Source organism: Tupaia chinensis, unplaced genomic scaffold (genome assembly GCF_000334495.1).
Source record: "Tupaia chinensis unplaced genomic scaffold, TupChi_1.0 Scaffold000113_1, whole genome shotgun sequence".
In the NCBI taxonomy this organism is placed as follows: Eukaryota; Metazoa; Chordata; class Mammalia; order Scandentia; family Tupaiidae; genus Tupaia; species Tupaia belangeri.
The window spans coordinates 4,252,365-4,271,017 of NW_006159577.1; the positions used below are offsets into that span (position 1 = coordinate 4,252,365).

The 18,653-nt window shown below is 42.2% G+C and overlaps 2 protein-coding genes across 3 annotated transcripts in view; one reads left to right on the forward strand and one right to left on the reverse strand.

Moving 5' to 3' along the window:
- The window catches only part of ACADSB (acyl-CoA dehydrogenase short/branched chain), a 63,498-nt gene extending 45,128 nt beyond the window's left edge, over positions 1-18,370 (reverse strand). The window contains exon 1 of one of the 2 annotated variants that reach the window (XM_006143927.3): positions 18,226-18,370. In XM_006143927.3, coding sequence (XP_006143989.1) covers positions 18,226-18,267 — 42 coding nt within the window. In that variant the 5' untranslated portion in view covers positions 18,268-18,370. The remainder of the gene's footprint in view (positions 1-18,225) is intronic. The other variant, XM_027770103.1, reaches the window with a different exon arrangement.
- A 102-nt stretch (positions 18,371-18,472) lies between these two features.
- The window catches only part of IKZF5 (IKAROS family zinc finger 5), a 17,490-nt gene continuing 17,309 nt past the window's right edge, over positions 18,473-18,653 (forward strand). Inside the window, exon 1 of the mRNA XM_027770104.1 lies at positions 18,473-18,608. The gene's annotated coding sequence lies outside the window, so the exon portion shown is untranslated. The remainder of the gene's footprint in view (positions 18,609-18,653) is intronic.

Consider the following 18,653-nt stretch of genomic DNA (forward strand, 5'->3'; position numbering starts at 1 on the left):
AGAGCAAGCATTGCAGCATGGCCATCCCCTCAGGGGGGTGATTTCTCACTTTGTCTCTCTCTGTCTCTCCAGTAAGCACATGCACCCTATAGCAAAACTCTCTCTTACAAAAAAAGAGAAAAGAAATAGAGGAGAAAGGATTATGGCTTAACCATTACCCATGGAGGGGGTGCTTTTTCATTCTCCCTCTCTGGCAAATTAAAAAAAAAAACAACCGTCATTGGGACCAGCAGATGCCACAATAGTTACATTACTGGACTCCCATGTAGTCAACTGCAGTTGGAGTCCCAGACCCAGTCACTTGAAACTCACACTGGGCGTGCGCGCGTGTGTACATGCCCAAGATCTCAAGAGGAGAATGGAGAAGGGACTGTGGCACGGCCATCCCCCTGGCAGGTGATTTCTCGCTTTGTGTCTGTCTCTCCAGCAAGTGTGTTACCGAACTCAAATCAGGTTCGCTCGCCCAAGTGCTATAAAACCAAACCATAGGCGCATGGTGTGATGAAGGAAAGTACAGCTTTATTGCAAAATGCAAAGCAAGGAGAGTGGGCAGCTTGTGCTGAAAAGACCCGTCTCCCTGAGATGTTCCCCACGTGCGTTTTTGAGGGCAAAATTAGGGGCAGAGGTCCTAGGTGTGTGATCAGTTCAGTGATTGGTTCAAGAGGGAGTGATCATCTCATGGGCATTCTTGATTGGTAAGGCCTTAGATAATCAAATTTCTCTTCAGGTGTCTGGAACTATTCGGCCTGGAGTCTCTGAGCTCACAACCAGCAGTTTCCAGCATATAAAACATCTTACATATTGAAATGAAAACCTTATCTTCCCTTTAAGTGAGAGCTTTAGAGGTCAAATGGCCCTCACTCATGGTCCATGTTGGTCATTATCATAACCAAAAGTCTGAAGACTTACTCCTTACTCTAGGCCATTATAATGTAAATGGACTTTATATTTTTAGGAACCCTAGAAAATACATTAGGGGGTCCTTGCTCTGTTTCAAGTGTACATGACCTATAGTAAAAAAAATCTCTCTCTCAAAATAGTCATTAATTAAGAGGCAGGAGAGGGTGGGAGATAATTAAATGGGGATGGTAGAGCTCCTATTATTATAAATACTCAGTACAGAAGAAGATCTTTGTGGGTATCTTGATTATAGTGATAGCTACACAAATCTTCATGTGATAGAAATATCACACGGCTAGCTATATATACACGTACATATTTCTCAACACTCTTAGGTTAAATGGAGGTAGTGGTAGTAGGGCTGTGAATTAACTGACAATACATAGATGAATAGGATAAAAAGATATGGCTTACTTACTTACTAGAGAAAATATTGGACTTATTTACACATGCAGCTGTATTTAAGAAGGCTCAGTTTAGCTGTTTCTGTGGTGGATGCTGATTATTCTGATGTTTTCACTTCAATTTTCAAGCCACTTTGGCGGGCTATTCGATTCCCTAGTCAGAGGGAGTTTTTGGATTTTTGTACCAATCATATAGGCAAAAAATCTGTGGGGCAAGCAGGTGGCAAGTGGTTAAGTTGCTAGACTTCACATGGCTGACTGGGGTTCAAGTCCCAGACCTAGAGGCTTGAAAATCACAGTTTGAGTCCCAGACCTGGTGGCTTAAAACTCACACTAGGCATGTGTGTATGTGTGCCCAAAATCCCAGGAAGAGAATGGAGAAGGGATTGTGGTATGGCCATCCCCTAGGACAGAGGAGGGAGGTTGATTTCTCACTTCCCCTCTCATTGTTCTTCTCTGTTTCTCTTCAGGGAGCACATGCACCCTATGGCAAAAAGAAAAACAAAACACTATATCACAAAGTATTCTTATATTTATATTTCTCTTTTGGTGAGTTTGTTTTTAATATATGCTTAAAAACTGTATTTTCTGGGGCCAGCAGGTGGCCTGCTGGTTGCGGCGCTGGACTCCCACATGGCCCACTGCAGTTTGAGTTCTGGACTCAGAGGCCTGAAACTCACACCAGATGCATGTGCATGCATGGCCTAAAGGAGAATGGAGAAGAAGGGATTTTGGCATGGCCATCCCCCCTGGAGGGTGATTTCTCACTTTCTCTGTCTCTCTGGCAAGTGCACGTACCCTATAGCAAAAATCTCTCTGAATGAAACAAAACATAGTTTCTGCTTACAGCTTGCTTATGTTCTTTGCCCTTTTCTTATTCAATCTCTTTTTTTTTTCTTCTATTGATTCCTAGGAGGTCTATATAAAGTAAGGAAATTAGCTCTTCCGTGACAAGAATTGCAATTTTAAAAACCAGTTGGTCAGGCTAGCCATGGTGTAGTGGTTAAAGTGACTCCAACAGGGTTGAAAGCACTGTTCAAGTTCTGACTGGGTGGTGGCTTGAGAAATGCAAGAAACACCCTAGGTACCTGTGCATGCATGCCCGAAGAACCAAAGGGAAGGAGAAGTGCAGAAAAAGGATTGAGGCATGGCCACTCCCCATGAAAGCATGGTTTCTCACTGCCCCTCTCAGAGTACAGGTACCATCTGGCAAATTGAAAAACAAAAACAAAAACAAACTGGTTTGTCTTTTGTCTGTTGACAGTGTTGTTTTGCTATGGAGAAGTTTTTTATTTTTATGTTATCAAAATTATTTATCTTACTTTGGGTGATGGCATCAAGCTTTTCATTAGAATAAACACAGTACAAGAATTTGCCTGTTTATCTTTAGTACTTTTTGTGCATTCATTAACTACATGTGAGTTTTTCTACTAGCAAACAATAAAGGCTACGTGAATAAATTTATCTTTTTTTCCTAAATCCACTTCTGATTAAGATCACAGTGTAACTATAGAGTGTGAGCAGGGACCTCCTAAAAAGGAATAGAACTTTTGACTTTTGACTAAAATGTTACTGATTTTCTTCTGTGTTTTGTTTTCCAGATTTAAGGTTTTGGTTTTTTGTTTGTTTGTTTGTTTGTTTTTTTACTTTTGAGCTTCAGCAATCTGTTAAAAAATTTTTTTTTTAAATGGAATTGAAACAAACTTTTCTCCCTTTCTGGTCCCTCAGAATTGTAAAGTATTTGTGAGTATTCTTACTTTGTGGCAGTATGGAGAGAAGTATGTTTTTTCTTATTTCCAAAATCTTTTCCAGAGGGCCTGGAGGGAGTCACACCCACAAATTTTAACATGCCATTCTGACCCACTGTAACAGCACTCGTACATCCTGTCCCTGGCACAGTATCTTTGTAGTGTATATTAAGCCTCTTTATCTCTGTTAAAGTATAGTCCTTTCTGATTTCAGAAACCTTTTTTTTCCAATCACCAAACTAAAAACTGTAAAACCCACCTATAATCTACAAGGTTGCCCCCTTCGCTTAATTCAAAACTGTCTCTTGCTCTAAAAATAAAATAAAAGAAACTTCGGTACCTGATCACCCCGAGAAAGGCATGTTTTGCTTTCTCTCTGGGCCTAGGTCACTTTAATTGTGCTTAGAAGTAAACCACATTAATTATTTTTTGCCAAGTTGATTATTTCCATCGACAAAATAAATGTCATTTTCTTTTTTTAAACATTATTATAATTACTTTTTAATTTGTTATAGGGCATATGTACTCACCATAGAGAGAAAAACAAAGTGAGAAAGCAAGCCAGCAGGTCTAGGACTTGAACTGCTGTTGATGATGTGGGAGTCCAGCATCTTAACCAGCATGTTACCTGCTGGCCCCAAAATATCGTTTTCTCTCTTTTCTTTATTCTTTTAAGAGAGATTTTGGGTACAGGATGCATGCATTCGTCAGAGAGACAGAAAGAGAGAAAGCAAGAATCACCCCTCAGGGGGCATCATGCTGAAATCCCTTCTCCTTCATTCTCCTCTCTGGCTCTTGAGCATGCTGGCACACACTCCCGGCATGAGTTTTAAGCTGCTGGGTCCAGGACTACATCGGAGTCCAGCGAGTAACCATTATGTCATTTGCTGGTTCCCAAAATTCCATTTTGTTTTTTTCTTTTTCTTTAAATTTATTTACATTCATTCACTATACATCATCACAGCAAACAAAATGAGATTTCCCATCCAAAATACACTGTATATTGGTTCAATCGAGGACGTCAACATACGTGTTATCGTCAACAATTTTCCATTTCCTATTTCCTGTATATTTTGTTATTTTTGCCATTCTTGATTCCCTATCTCTCACCATCTGCCGTGTCCCACCCTCCTCCCACAACATCTTTGGTATCCATGGTTGCTTTCTATGCCTTTCCCCCATTTTATTTATTTGCTAAAGAACTTAATTAATCTAAATATTTCCAACAGCAAGCGCAGCTGATATATACATATCCATGAACACAAGTCTGACCCTAGGCATAAACCTCAGTGAGTAGATGAACATACAACAAAGGGGCACCCAGCTGGGACTATATAGCTTACTGCATTCCTCAAATATGCCTTTTTAGAAATTTCATGAAAAACAGTGTGGACAGAAGTCTGACTACTTTTCCTATTTTTCCAAAATCTTTTCAAAAGGGGACTGGGGAAGTCATGCCCACAAACATTAACAGACCATTTACTTTCTATTAACAGGATTCTTCCTACCTCCTGTCCCTGGCATAGTATCTTTGAGATGTATATTTCAACCGATTAGTGTATTCTTTTGCTTATGCCTTCCCAATACACAGAACTTCCCTTTTCCTTGAGATGTAGATTAAGCCTTTCTTTAACTAAGACAGGGATTTTTCCCTTCCAATTGCTGACCTAAGAATTTGTGGAACCCACCTATAACCTACGAGTCCCCTCTCCCCCCCTTCTACATGTCCCGCCTTTTTGGGCCAGACCAATGGGAAATCTTTTAATTAAATGTTGTGTGTCAATCTCAAAAGCAAATAAAAGGAACCTATGTACATGATCACCCCGAGAAAAGGCATGTATGCTTCTTCTCCGGGCCTAGGTCACTCACAGTTGGCTTGGAAATAAACCGCACTAATTATTAATTATTAATTTTACAGTTGGTTATATTTTTTTCCGTCGACAATAGTTTTCATGATTTTTTTTTCTCTTGAAATTTTTTTAATTAATTAATTTACATTCATCTCCTAATCATCATCACCCAGAATATACTGCATAGTGGCTTAATCATCCATGTTATCAATAATTTTCCATTTCTAGTTTCAGATATATATATTTTATTTTTAACCCCTATGTTTGACCCTCTACCCTTCCCCACCCTTTTCTCATGCTGTCTCTGGTGTCTACAGTTGTCTTTCATTCCTTTTCCCTCCACTTTTTCTTGATCATACAATTTCTTAAATAATCTAACTACTTTCAATAGCAAGTTCAGCTGGTAATTTCAAGAAAAGCAGTTTTAAATTGGTAAGGAAATTCCCTTAAAACTTAAAGCCTGGAAACAGGTTAGTATCATGTTCAAATAGTAGGTACACAATGCCATTTTCTAAGAGGCCTGGAATACAAGGTTCATTTACATTGTAGTGGTCCAAAGTAAGGGGTAAGACTTGAGACTTTGGTTATGGTAATCAAGCAACTTGGGTGACTGAGGGTCATTAGACAGCTAAAACTTAGAGGGAAGATAAGGTTTTAACTTCAATATTTAAGAAGTTATGTAGGATGGAAACTGCTGGCTGTGAGCACAAAGACCCCAGGCAGAACGACTCTAGAAACCTGAACAAAAATTTGATTATATAAAGTCATCAATCAAGAAGGCCCATGACATGATTACACTCTCTCGAACTAGTAATTGCACTGATCTCATGGACCTAGGACTCTTGCCCCTAATTTTGCCCTTAAAAAGACATGTGGCAGGACCAGGAGATAGCATAGGGGTTACGCCACTGGACTACCACATGGCTGACTTCTGTTCATGTCCCGGACCTGGCAGATTGAAACTCATGCTGGGCATGTGTGCATGCATGCCCAAAATCCCAAGAGGAGAAGGGATTGTGGTGTGGCCATCCGCCGGGGGTGGGGGGGTATTTCTCACTTCCTGTTTCTCTGTCTCTGTCTCTCAGGTGAGTGTACACACCCTATAGCAAAAATCTCTTTTAAAAAAAATGCATGGAGAACACCTCAGGGAGACTGAGCCTTTTCAGCACGTGTGCCGCTCTCTTTGCTTTGTGCACTGCAATAAAGCTGCACTTTCCTTTGTCACACCATGTGCCTACAGTTTGGTTTGCAGTGCTTGGACAAACAAACCTGATTTGAGTTGGGTAACATCAACTGGACTTGGGTTCAGTGTGACTCTTACACTAATTCAACTTTATGGATTAAGAAATGATAAAATAATATTACTTTATAAGTGTATCTAATACTTAAGAGAATGATACTAACCAGAATATCTCATTCTCCAATCTTTTTTTTTAATTTTTAAAGATTTGTTATTATTATTTTTTAATTTGACCAGAGAGACAGAGAAAGGGAAAGGGAGAAAGCAGGCCGCCAGGTCCAGGCCTCAAACTGTGGTCTACCATGTGGGAGTTCAGCGGCTTACCCACCACACTACCTGTTGACCCCCTAATTCTCCAATCTTGCTTGCTGGAAACTAAATATAAATTAACAGTGAGATATAATTACATGGTTATCGGAATTGCTTTAGTAAAAACAGCAGCAACACCAAATGGTGGCAAGGGTAAATGAGAAAATGAATCTCTTGTACATTGCTGTTACAAATATAAAATAGTAAAACCACTCTAGCAAACAGTTTAGCTATTCAAGTCCCTTCTTTTCCTTTAAAATTTACTTATTTCTTCCAGTGAGACAAAGAGAGACCAAGAACAGGGTCTTCGCGTAGAGATCCACGCCCGACCTCAGCCAGCCAGGATCACGGGCAGCACAAGCATGCCCACTGTGTACAGGGAAATCCTGGGATGTGAACCTTGGACGTGCCCACATAGCTTCAGGGTCAAAGAACAATGTGTTCCCAATGCATCATCGTCATTGGCCAGCAATTCCTTATAAACATGTGATCACTATATAACCCAGCATTTGTACTTTCAAATATTTATTTGAAAGAGGTGAAAACTTTAAAACTGGCACATAAATGTTCATAGCAGCTTTACTCATCATAAAAAACTAGAAACAAGGGACCAGCAGTTAGTATAATCGATATGTCGCTGGACTCCCATGTAGCTGACCACGGTTCAAGTCCCAGACCCGGTGGATTAAACCTCACGCCAGGTGCATGTGCATGCGTGCCCAAGATCCCGAGAGGAGATTGGATGGAGGAGAAGGGATTGTGGCGTGGCCATCCCCCTGGAGGGTGATTTCTCGCTTTCTGTCTGTCTCTATCTGTCTGGCGAGCGCACGCGCCCTACAGCAAAAACAAAAACAAACAAACAAAAAAACAACTCTCAAAAAAAAATGTACTTATTTCTTCCAGTGAGACAGAGAAAGAGAGAACAAGAACAGGGTCTTTGCGTAGAGATCCACGCCCAACCTCAGTCAGCCAGGATCACGGGCAGGACAAGCATGCCCACTGTGTACAGGGAGATCCTGGGATGTGAACCTTGGACGTGCCCACATAGCTTCAGCGTCAAAGAACAATGTGTTCCCAACGCATCAGTGTCACTGGCCAGCTATTCCTTATAAACATGTGATCACTATATAACCCAGCACTTGTACTTTCAAATATTTATTTGAAAGAGGTGAAAACTTTAAAACTGGCACATAAATGTTCATAGCAGCTTTATTCATTATAAAAAACTAGAAACAAGGGACCAGCAGTTAGCGTAATGGCTATGTCGCTGGACTCCCATGTAGCCGACCGCAGTTCGAGTCTCGGACTTGGTGGCTTAAACCTCACGCCGGGTGCATGTGCGTGCGTGCCCAAGATCCCAAGAGGAGAATGGAGGAGAAGGGACTGCAGCGTGGCCATCCCCCCTGGGGGTGATTCCTCACTTTCTATCTCTCTGTCTCTATCTGTATTTCTGGCAAGCGCACGTGCCCTATGGCAAAAACCTCTCCCCCCAAAATAAAATTGGAAACAATCCAGCTGTCCCTTAGTAGGGGGTCAGACACCTGTAGTTCATCTCTACCACAGTACAGGGGACTCACTTAAAGCCACGGAGTTGGTATAATGATTATTTTAAGCTGGAGACACTTGAGATTCAACAAATGCAGAAAAAGTCCACTAGGAGCTTCCTCTATCTGACTAAAGGCAGCAGGCTCTGGGAAACAAGGCTACCATAAATCCCCTCTCCTAGGGAATTTTATGGCCCTGAAGAAGAAGGAAAGATCATTCATACTTGCACAGGCAAACATTATCACAAACTTTATTACCTGTTTTCCTAAGATCCTTTCATCTTTCCTAAAGAAACATATTTGTGTTTTCCAAAGAAGTAATTTCTCCACTTCTTTTCTCCTGAATTAGGTATATAAGCCTTTAATGGAAACCATTTAAGGACTCATATACTTGTCTTATGCCTTTATTCCTCTTAATCCATCTTTTGTCATTTAATTCTCAGGTTCCAGGCACTGTACTTAAGACCGGAGAGAAAAAGGCTCCTCACCACCACCACCATGGAGTACTGTTTAGCAAACAGAAAAATTATTACTATATGATTTCATTTATCTAATATTCTTGAGATGGCAAAATAACACAAATGGAGAAGACAGCAGTGATTGTCAGAGGTTAGGAACTAGGGCAGTAGTGTCAGAAGTGGCGTGTGGTTATAAAAAGGCAACACGAGGGACCCTTGCGCTGTTGGAATTATCTTGTAGATTGATAAGTAATAAAGGCTACACATAGGTGTGATAAAACCACACAGAGGGGCTAGCAGATAGCATAATGGTTACATCACTGGACTCCCACAGAGTCAACTGCAGTTTGAGTCCGGGACCTGGCAGCTTAAAACTCATGCTGGTTGCATGTGCGTATATCCAAAATCCCAAGAGGAGAATGGAGGAGAAGGGATTATGGTGTGGCCATCTCCCCGGGGAGTGAGCTCTCATTTTCTGTCTGTCTCTCCAGCGAGCACACATGACCTATAGCAAAAATCTCTCTCAAAAAAAAAACACCACTAATATGCTTAATTATACTCATTTGCCTGTTGTTACTTTAGGTGAGCTGGCAGAAACTAAATAGGAACAATGGTTTTCATGATTTTTCATGTTCCTTGGGATGTAAGGATTAGTATGGATTGCAAATAGTTTTACAGGTTATGGGGCAATATTTAATACAGAATTTGGATCTGACACAGAGATAGCACTGTTAGGTAATCAATCAGTAGCCGGTTACATTGGCAGTGTTTTCTCCTACAGCCTCAGGCTTTCTGTGGTTGGGAGGCAAAGTCATGCCAAAGTAGCAAATATTTCTCTTACATTAAATCATGAGCAGGAGGAAGAGAAACAATGAAGATTTGCTTATTAATGCAGTTTATTCTCCAGGGTACTATGTTCTTTAGTATATAATAAATTGTGCAATGTTTTTTCCACTAGTTCCTAGCAGGTAAGGGATTCACAATCTTCTACACAGATCTTTTACTGGATTCTAACTAAATCCAGAATATCCATTTTAAGATCTGCTTGAAGTACTGCATATCTCATTTTAGATTTAAGTTGATCCTTTCCCCTGCTTTCATATAAAAATTCCTATAGCAGAATCTAACCTGTGTATGCTTTCTCCATACACAGTCGTTTCTGTTGTAGGCGTTTTCTAAAACTACTAAAAATGTAACTTTTTCATTTCACTAGTCCCTGGCTCCTCATTCTAGAGTTCCTAACAAGACGGTGACCTTCTAGAAAAATAACAGTGGCTGCCTCAAAAGAAGGCTAAATATACTGATGGGCACAGTGCCAGGAAAATCAACTTAAAGACCTATTTGCCTCCTGTGTGACCTTGGCCAAGTCAACAAGTTCTCTTTACCAAATTACCTGTGCATAAACATGAAACTACACACTCTTATTTTCAAATAAATTTTTAAAAGACAGGAATACTTACGGAGTTTTTTTCTTTTTAAATTGTATAATTACTTAGGTCCAATACCTTACCAGGCATAGGGAATTTCTTTGACCTACGCACATTGCTCCTTTTTAGGGCAGACAGGTTGTTTGGAAGTCAGATCAGAAATGGGATATTCAATGCCTGTAAAGAACAGGTAGATACTGGGACTAGCAGTTGGCGTAACGGCTACGTCGCTGGACTCTCACGTAGTCGACCACGGTTCCAGTCCTGGAACCAGTGGCTTAAACTCTTGCCAGGCACACATGCGTGCATGCCCAAGATCCCAAGAGAAGAATGGAGGAGAGGGGATTGTGGTGTGGCCATGCCCCCTGGGGGGTGATTTCTCACTTTCTGTCTCTCTGTCTCTGTCTTTCTGGCAAGTGCACGCGCCCTATAGCTAAAACCTCTCCAAAATAAATAAATAAATAAATAAATAAATAAATAAATCTATTAAAAAAAAAAAAAGAACAGGTAGATACCAAATGGAATGAAAAGAGCACTGTAGGAGTCTAGCCTGCCTCAACTTGCACTGCAGTGCCTTCATTATCTGGCCATGCTATGATGGTACTTATCAAAATACGCTGCCTCTGCTCTCATTGGTTTGTTTTCATTACTATATGTGGCACAAGTTCTGCTTGTACTTTTTTGCTCATGAATATCCTTTCCCTTTCTTTGCTCTCATTCTGAATGAAGAACATTTGGAATTCGGGCTCCTCGAATGATGTTCTACTAATTCTTCTTTTGGTTCTTTGCCTTTCTTCAACACTCACCAAGAAGGATCTTCACTGTCCTGAAAAGGCTCAGACTTGACTTGTCCTCTTCTTTCTTCACTGTCCAATATATAACCAGAATCCCTTTGTAGCTTGGCTAGCATACATAGTTTCTAGCTTCAAAGTATATAATAAATTGTGCAATGTTTTTTCCACTAGTTCCTAGCAGGTAAGGGATTCACAATCTTCTACACAGATCTTTTACTGGATTCTAACTAAATCCAGAATATCCATTTTAAGATCTGCTTGAAGTACTGCATATCTCATTTTAGATTTAAGTTGATCCTTTCCCCTGCTTTCATATAAAAATTCCTATAGCAGAATCTAACCTGTGTATGCTTTCTCCATACACAGTCGTTTCTGTTGTAGGCGTTTTCTAAAACTACTAAAAATGTAACTTTTTCATTTCACTAGTCCCTGGCTCCTCATTCTAGAGTTCCTAACAAGACGGTGACCTTCTAGAAAAATAACAGTGGCTGCCTCAAAAGAAGGCTAAATATACTGATGGGCACAGTGCCAGGAAAATCAACTTAAAGACCTATTTGCCTCCTGTGTGACCTTGGCCAAGTCAACAAGTTCTCTTTACCACATTACCTGTGCATAAACATGAAACTACACACTCTTATTTTCAAATAAATTTTTAAAAGACAGGAATACTTACGGAGTTTTTTTCTTTTTAAATTGTATAATTACTTAGGTCCAATACCTTACCAGGCATAGGGAATTTCTTTGACCTACGCACATTGCTCCTTTTTAGGGCAGACAGGTTGTTTGGAAGTCAGATCAGAAATGGGATATTCAATGCCTGTAAAGAACAGGTAGATACTGGGACTAGCAGTTGGCGTAACGGCTACGTCGCTGGACTCTCACGTAGTCGACCACGGTTCCAGTCCTGGAACCAGTGGCTTAAACTCTTGCCAGGCACACATGCGTGCATGCCCAAGATCCCAAGAGAAGAATGGAGGAGAGGGGATTGTGGTGTGGCCATGCCCCCTGGGGGGTGATTTCTCACTTTCTGTCTCTCTGTCTCTGTCTTTCTGGCAAGTGCACGCGCCCTATAGCTAAAACCTCTCCAAAATAAATAAATAAATAAATAAATAAATCTATTAAAAAAAAAAAAAGAACAGGTAGATACCAAATGGAATGAAAAGAGCACTGTAGGAGTCTAGCCTGCCTCAACTTGCACTGCAGTGCCTTCATTATCTGGCCATGCTATGATGGTACTTATCAAAATACGCTGCCTCTGCTCTCATTGGTTTGTTTTCATTACTATATGTGGCACAAGTTCTGCTTGTACTTTTTTGCTCATGAATATCCTTTCCCTTTCTTTGCTCTCATTCTGAATGAAGAACATTTGGAATTCGGGCTCCTCGAATGATGTTCTACTAATTCTTCTTTTGGTTCTTTGCCTTTCTTCAACACTCACCAAGAAGGATCTTCACTGTCCTGAAAAGGCTCAGACTTGACTTGTCCTCTTCTTTCTTCACTGTCCAATATATAACCAGAATCCCTTTGTAGCTTGGCTAGCATACATAGTTTCTAGCTTCAACTTTTCTGCAACTTTCCAGACCCATTTCCTGACTAGCTTCTAAAATACTTATAGTTAAACTCTTTTTTTTTTTTTTTTAAATTTTGCTACAGGGAGCATGCATTTGCCAGAAGAGACAAAGATAAATTGAGAGAGAGAGGGAGAAGTGAAAAAGCATCCCCTCAGGGGGAATGGTCATGACACTTTTGCTCATGAATATCCCTTCTTTTCCATTTTCCTCTTAGAATTTATACATGCACACACGTGCTTGGTGTGTTTTTCAAGCCACCAGGTCTGAGAGTGGAATCACACAGTAGGACATGTGGGATCCAGCCACCTTAACCACTACACTACTGCCTGGCCCCAGTTAAACAGTTTAACACTTTAAACATGTCCCAAACAGAATTAATTATCATCATCCTTCCATCACCCTAAACTACTTTTCCTTCAGATGCCTCTATCTCTGCCTATCACTAAACCAGTCCATTTAGAAAATACGGAGCCCATCTAATCATCAGCGGTGTAACTCTACTTGAGGGCCCTGTTACCACAGATGAACTTTTGAAATACTCTGTGCCTTCAGGGTCTCACCTGGCTTTGCTAAGTTCCTTTGGCAAACAACCCTCAGGATCTCAATGGTTCCTGTTACAATATAAAAAAAAAAAAAAAAGTTCAAACTGCAGATAACTTTCTATAGTCAACAAACTGGGTGGGGTGTGGCAAACAGTGTGGAGTACTATTATCTGGGTTACACCAGTGGTTCTCAATCAGGCTATTTTATGCCTAGAGGACACTTGGCAATGTCTGAAGAAAACTTTGGTTGTCATAACTCAGATACTGGCATCTCAAGGGTAGAGGCCAGGGATACTGCTAAATATCCTCCCACACACAGGACGGTCCCCACAAGACGTCAACTCTGGTCTAGTCCTTAGGATGAAGGACCCAAAATAATGTAGGCCCAAGACAGGGTTAGTGTGCAAGGACCCTAAGGAAGAATCTGATGACTGTCAGGGAAGATCTTTATATCTCCATAGCTACCTACATAGTCTTCCCGGCACCAAAGAGAAACTGTGGGAAACAAAGATATATTTGCGTCTGCAAAGAAACTGCCAAATCTGTACTGATGAGTAATAAATGTTACAAATAATTGGGTCTGGTGAACAAAAGGGCTGGTATCCAACCCTACCCTTTTTTTTTTTTCTTTTTTTGGAGAGGTTTTTGCTATAGGGCATGTGCGCTTGCCAGACACACAGAGAGAGACAGAGAGATAGAAAGCGAGAAATCATCCCCCAGAGGGGATGGCCACGCCACAATCCCTTCTCCTCCATTCTCCTCTCGGGATATTGGGCACGCACGCACGCACACACGCCCGGCGTGAGTTTAAGCCACTGGGTCCAGGACTAGAACCGCAATCGACTACATGGGAGTCCAGTGACATAGCCATTACACTAACTGCTGGTCCCTCTACCCCATTCTTGTAAGAAGTAGCAATAAGCCTGTGCTTACTTTCATCTGTGATGGTTTCTAGCTTTTGGGAGAAGTTCTGGAGAAACCAAAACTTCTTGCAGCTATCACTTCCTCACTGCCACATGAGCCAGTACAACCTTACTTCTTTACATGATAGGAACTTGTCATGTGAACCCATTCCATCATTTGGCATACTTGTCACAGCAACTATCTAGGAATATTATTTCTTCTTTAAAATGTTTTTTTTTCTTTATTTATAATAGGGTATGTATATGCACACATGAGAGACTAGAGGGATGAGCATCCTCCACAGGATTTCTCACATGCTGCAATCTCCTTCCTCCAGTCTGATGATCCTCCACAAACATGTGTGCCAGCATGTTTATGGTGGACCAGTCCGGGGATTTGAACAACAGTCACCATGTGGGATCTGATTTCTCTTGAGTAGCACTACACCACTGCACCATGGAGCTGGCACCTGTGATCTATTATTTCTTTAACAAGCTGAGGCTATTTCTACACTTTTGCTTACATATCTCCTTGGCCTGGAATCTCCACCTCTCAGCTGCTTTAACTAAACTGCAGCCTCCCTCTTGGAATGGTCTATACAAGTCCCATCTCCTACAAGGACATTTGCCCATATTTATTTGGCATTAGCACTATGATATCTTCAACTGTCCTCATACTCATTTTTTAAAACATACACCCTGCCTTCCAATTAAAAATATAACTTCCTTGATGTTAAAGATGCTGTTGTAAACTTATAGATCTCTAAGACCTACAGGAGTTCTTTGCATAAAAACTCCTCTCAGAGTTACTGGTAATAGGTTCTGCCTGTGTTAATAGCTAGTGCTTACTGATTATTTATCATGTGTCAAGAGCAACTCTAAACACTTAAGAGAGCATAGCTCAGTTAATACTGCTGTTCTCCCACTTTTAGAAAAGGAAACAAAACTGAGTGGGGAAGTACCCTGCCTAAAGCTGTCAGTCTAAAAGGACTGAGAGGACACAAACACCCCAGCCTGTGACATTTCTTCCCTTGTCACAGATGATCAATTTCTGCTTTCCTACCATCTCAGAATTTTTTGACTCTTGTAACAGAAGACCACAAACTGGGTAACTTAATGAAGAACTGAAAGTTATTTCCTCACAGTTCTGGAGGCTGAGAAGTGTAAGTTCAAGATGTTGGTACCTGGTGAAGGCTTTCTTGCTCCTGTCATCTCAGGGTGGAAGATGAGAGGGTAAGAGAAAGAAAGCAAAAGTAGGTGAAATAGATCCTTTTAAAGAAAACTGCTTCTGTTGCCAGCAGGTGGCATGGTGGTTAAGGCACTTAATTTCCACAGGGCTGACTGACTATAGCTTGAGTATGGACACTGTGGCTTGAAAATCATACTAGGCAGGAGTGCGTGCATGCCCAACATCCTGAGAGGAGAGTGGAGAAGGAACTGCAGCATGGCCATTCCTCCCCCCACCCTCTACAGTGATTTCTCACTTTCCCTTTCTCTGTCTCTAGTAAGCACACATACTCTAGGGCAAAAGCGTAATGAAAAAGAGGAGAAGAGAGGGGAGGAGAAATGGGAAGAGAAAGGATTATGGCATGGCCATCTTTCTTGGGGGGTGTTTCTCACTATCCCTCTCTCTGGTAAGCATAGGTACTTCATAGAGAACTAAAAAAAAAAAAAAGTTCAATTTGTTATTAACTGAGTTGTTCATAAAAACGGACATGGCAATTCTAATCTATCTACAGGAACAGAACGCATCTTCTGAGATGGCAGAAGTGGGGGGAGTACGAGCACTGCAACCTGTTGTGTGACTTCAGAACACCAGATATTGCCACTAATAATCAACAGAGCGCACAGGAAGAGTAAAGAGGGTAGTAAAGGCATACAGTGCTGTCCCAAGGGCATAAGAGTTTCCGAGAAATGCTGGCTTTCTGTGTGTCAATGGACAGAGGCCAATATTAGCACTACCTCGCATTTCCGCATATTTCTACCCTCCATGCCACTTGCTATCACATCCATCTAACTATAACTACACTGTAATCCTGGTTAAGTTCTTTTGAGAGAGGCTCTAAACTTTTCATTGGCTCTCTACACCCCCAAATGCCTTAAAATGGCCTCTTCCCCTTTTTGACTCAGGTTCTTCCTACCCCTTTCTCCTTCTAACTTCTAAACTCAGCTTCCAAAGAGCCTATTTCTTCCACAGTCATCCTAGTCATCACTCTCTCCTCTGAACCCACAGACTAACTGTGGAGGCCTTGGAATCTGTTCTATGCCTAAATAATACAAGGTTAGCTGAATACAATTCTAATCTCTCCACTAAAAAGTAAACTTCTTGAAGTAGGGTATTTTAGTCATTTTTATATCTGTCATAGCATACAATGCTTTATGTGCAGCAATAAAAGCTAACATTTATAGATAAGTGACATGTCAAACACTATTCTAAATGTAGTCTCCCCATTTTACAAAACAGTTAACTGAGACTCAATGAGGTTAAATAATCTTTTTTTTGGAAAGGTTTTTGTTTTTTTTTTTTTTTTGCTACAGGGCACATGCATTCACCAGAGAGAGACAGAGAGACAGAAAGTGAGAAATCACCCCTCAGTGGGGATGGCCACGCCACAATCCCTTCTCCTTCATTCTCCTCCTGAGATCGTGGACGCACACACCCCCAGCGTGAGTTTAAGCCACCAGGTCCAGGACTCGAACCATGGTCGACTAGGTGGGAGTGCAGCGACATAGCCATTATGCCAACTGCTGGTCCCGAAAAGCAAGTTCCACTGGGAACTGACAGAGCTTGTGTTTTGCTATAGAGTGTGCATGCTCACCAGAGAAAGAGAGAGAGAGAAAGTGAGATATCACACTCCGGGGGTGGGGGGGTGGATGGCCATGCCACAATCCCTTCTCTTCCAGTCTCCTCTTGGGATTTTGAGCACAGGTACCTAGAGTGATTTTCAAATTGCTGGGTTCAGAACTCACACTGCACTTCTGGCACTGTGAAACCTAGTGCCTTAACCCTCATGCCACCTGCTGGCCCCAGGGCCCACATTTTTAACCACCATGCTATCTCCCATGTTCAGTAAATTACATTAGCTAATTTATCTCAAAGAGCTTTAAAAATTATGAAGAACAACAAGCCCAACAAATTCAAACAAAACAGTTCTGTGATATCATCTGGGAAAGGAGGGAGAACATTAATGCCTGAAGGTTAGGTTTATAATCAGACCAGAGTCTGAATACCAGCTGCTTCATTTTCTAGCTCCAGGCAAGTCACTAATCTTTTTCAGCATCAACCTTTGTATTTGTAAGATTAAACAATTTGTTAGCATCACTGTGAGAATTAGGTGTGATTACACAGGTAGAGCACCAATAACATGCCTCCTACAGAGTATACAGTCAGTAAATGTTAGCTCCCAAACAAAATCTAATTGCAATACTACAGAGATTGTCTTTGCTAAATTAGCCAATAATTATAAAACAGTATTAAACAGTAACCACAGCATATTTCTGTTACTTTGAGACAATATACAGACATGACTTTACCAATTTTTTTTTACACCCCAGGCTTATAAAACAGGCAAGTAATAATCATCTCTAATGTGAGACAATAAAGGTAAAGAAAGAGCCCTGCCTCCAGGCATAAAACTAAAGCAGCTGTTGAAGTGCCTTTGACTCATTAAAGCAAATACAAAGTAAACATCAGCAGGGGGAAAATTCCCAAAGAAGTTTATTACTGACATGCTCAAGTGTATCCAAATGTATGGGGGTTCTAGAAGGCTTATAAAGGACCCCACGGGCTGAGAATGGGAATATATGCCACAGTCTTACCAGAGGGTTGTTGGAGAATCAGGTTTGTGTATATACAACAGATTAGTTTCAGCTCCAGGTTCAAGGAAGAGGGATTGGAATAGGCTCTCCTGGGCAGTTGTAAACCCATCCATAGAGGATGTTCAAGCCCTAGCCATGAGATAAGGGGCAGGGAAAATTGCCTACCTAACGATTACGTCGGAGGTCCCTTCCTATCTTGTAAGTGGGACAGAGGAAAAAAGGAAAGGCAGACACTGCTCGGAATAAGGCTATATCCAGATTTTAACAATTGGGCGAGGGGAGGGGAGACGGAGTGAAATGTAATCGGTGGGGAAACGTGCATTGGGGGATCGGAAAGATGACATTTCTGCAAAATGCCTCCAGGGATCTGAGATTCGGTGGCTCTCAGGACTTAACCTGCGAATGACATCTTGAATTCGCGACTGTGACTCCGCGCAAAGTGCTTGCTCCACACCAGAAAAGCGTCTAGAGAAGCCTCCAGCCCTCTTTTAAAAGAAGCTTAAGGCCTGCTCTGTCAGAGACCTGGAGGAGAGTTGGGGTAGGAGTCTGTCCGCGGGTCCGAGATGACCGACCAGGCGGAAAGAAGGAGGCACTTGCCCAGGACGCGGAAGGGCTCAGGTGGGCGTCTGGGCCCGTTAGGAGGACGTCCTGCCGGCGGCAACGGTGGAGGACAAGATAGCCCCGGGGCCCAAGGACACCAGACATAGACGTACTCACCAGCCCGCAGCCGCGGAGCAAGCGGAGCGCTGGACCCTCCATCTGTGCGGCGGACCGGGTTGCCTTCCACTCTCAGGTGCCTCGGCCACGCGCCAGCGCCTACGGCCCTCCCAAGCTAGGGCCCCGCCCCCAGTGTCCGCTCCACCTTTGTGTCCGCCCCTCACACCCCCGAGACCCCGCCTCCTCGTGCCTACGGAACCCCAAGAGGACAAACAGTCCCTGTCCTGCTCGCGCGAGACTTGGGCAAGGCCGGGGGTGGGTGGGAAGGGATCCGAGACACAACAAACATGGCGGCGGCTGCGAGGGTGACGAACACGGTGGCTGCGGCGACGGCAGCGGCGTTGAACCAGGCGGTGGGAGTTACTCGGAGCGGTTGTCAGGAGGGAAATAGCAGGCTGCAGACTCGGGGGGGGGGGAGCACGGCCGGG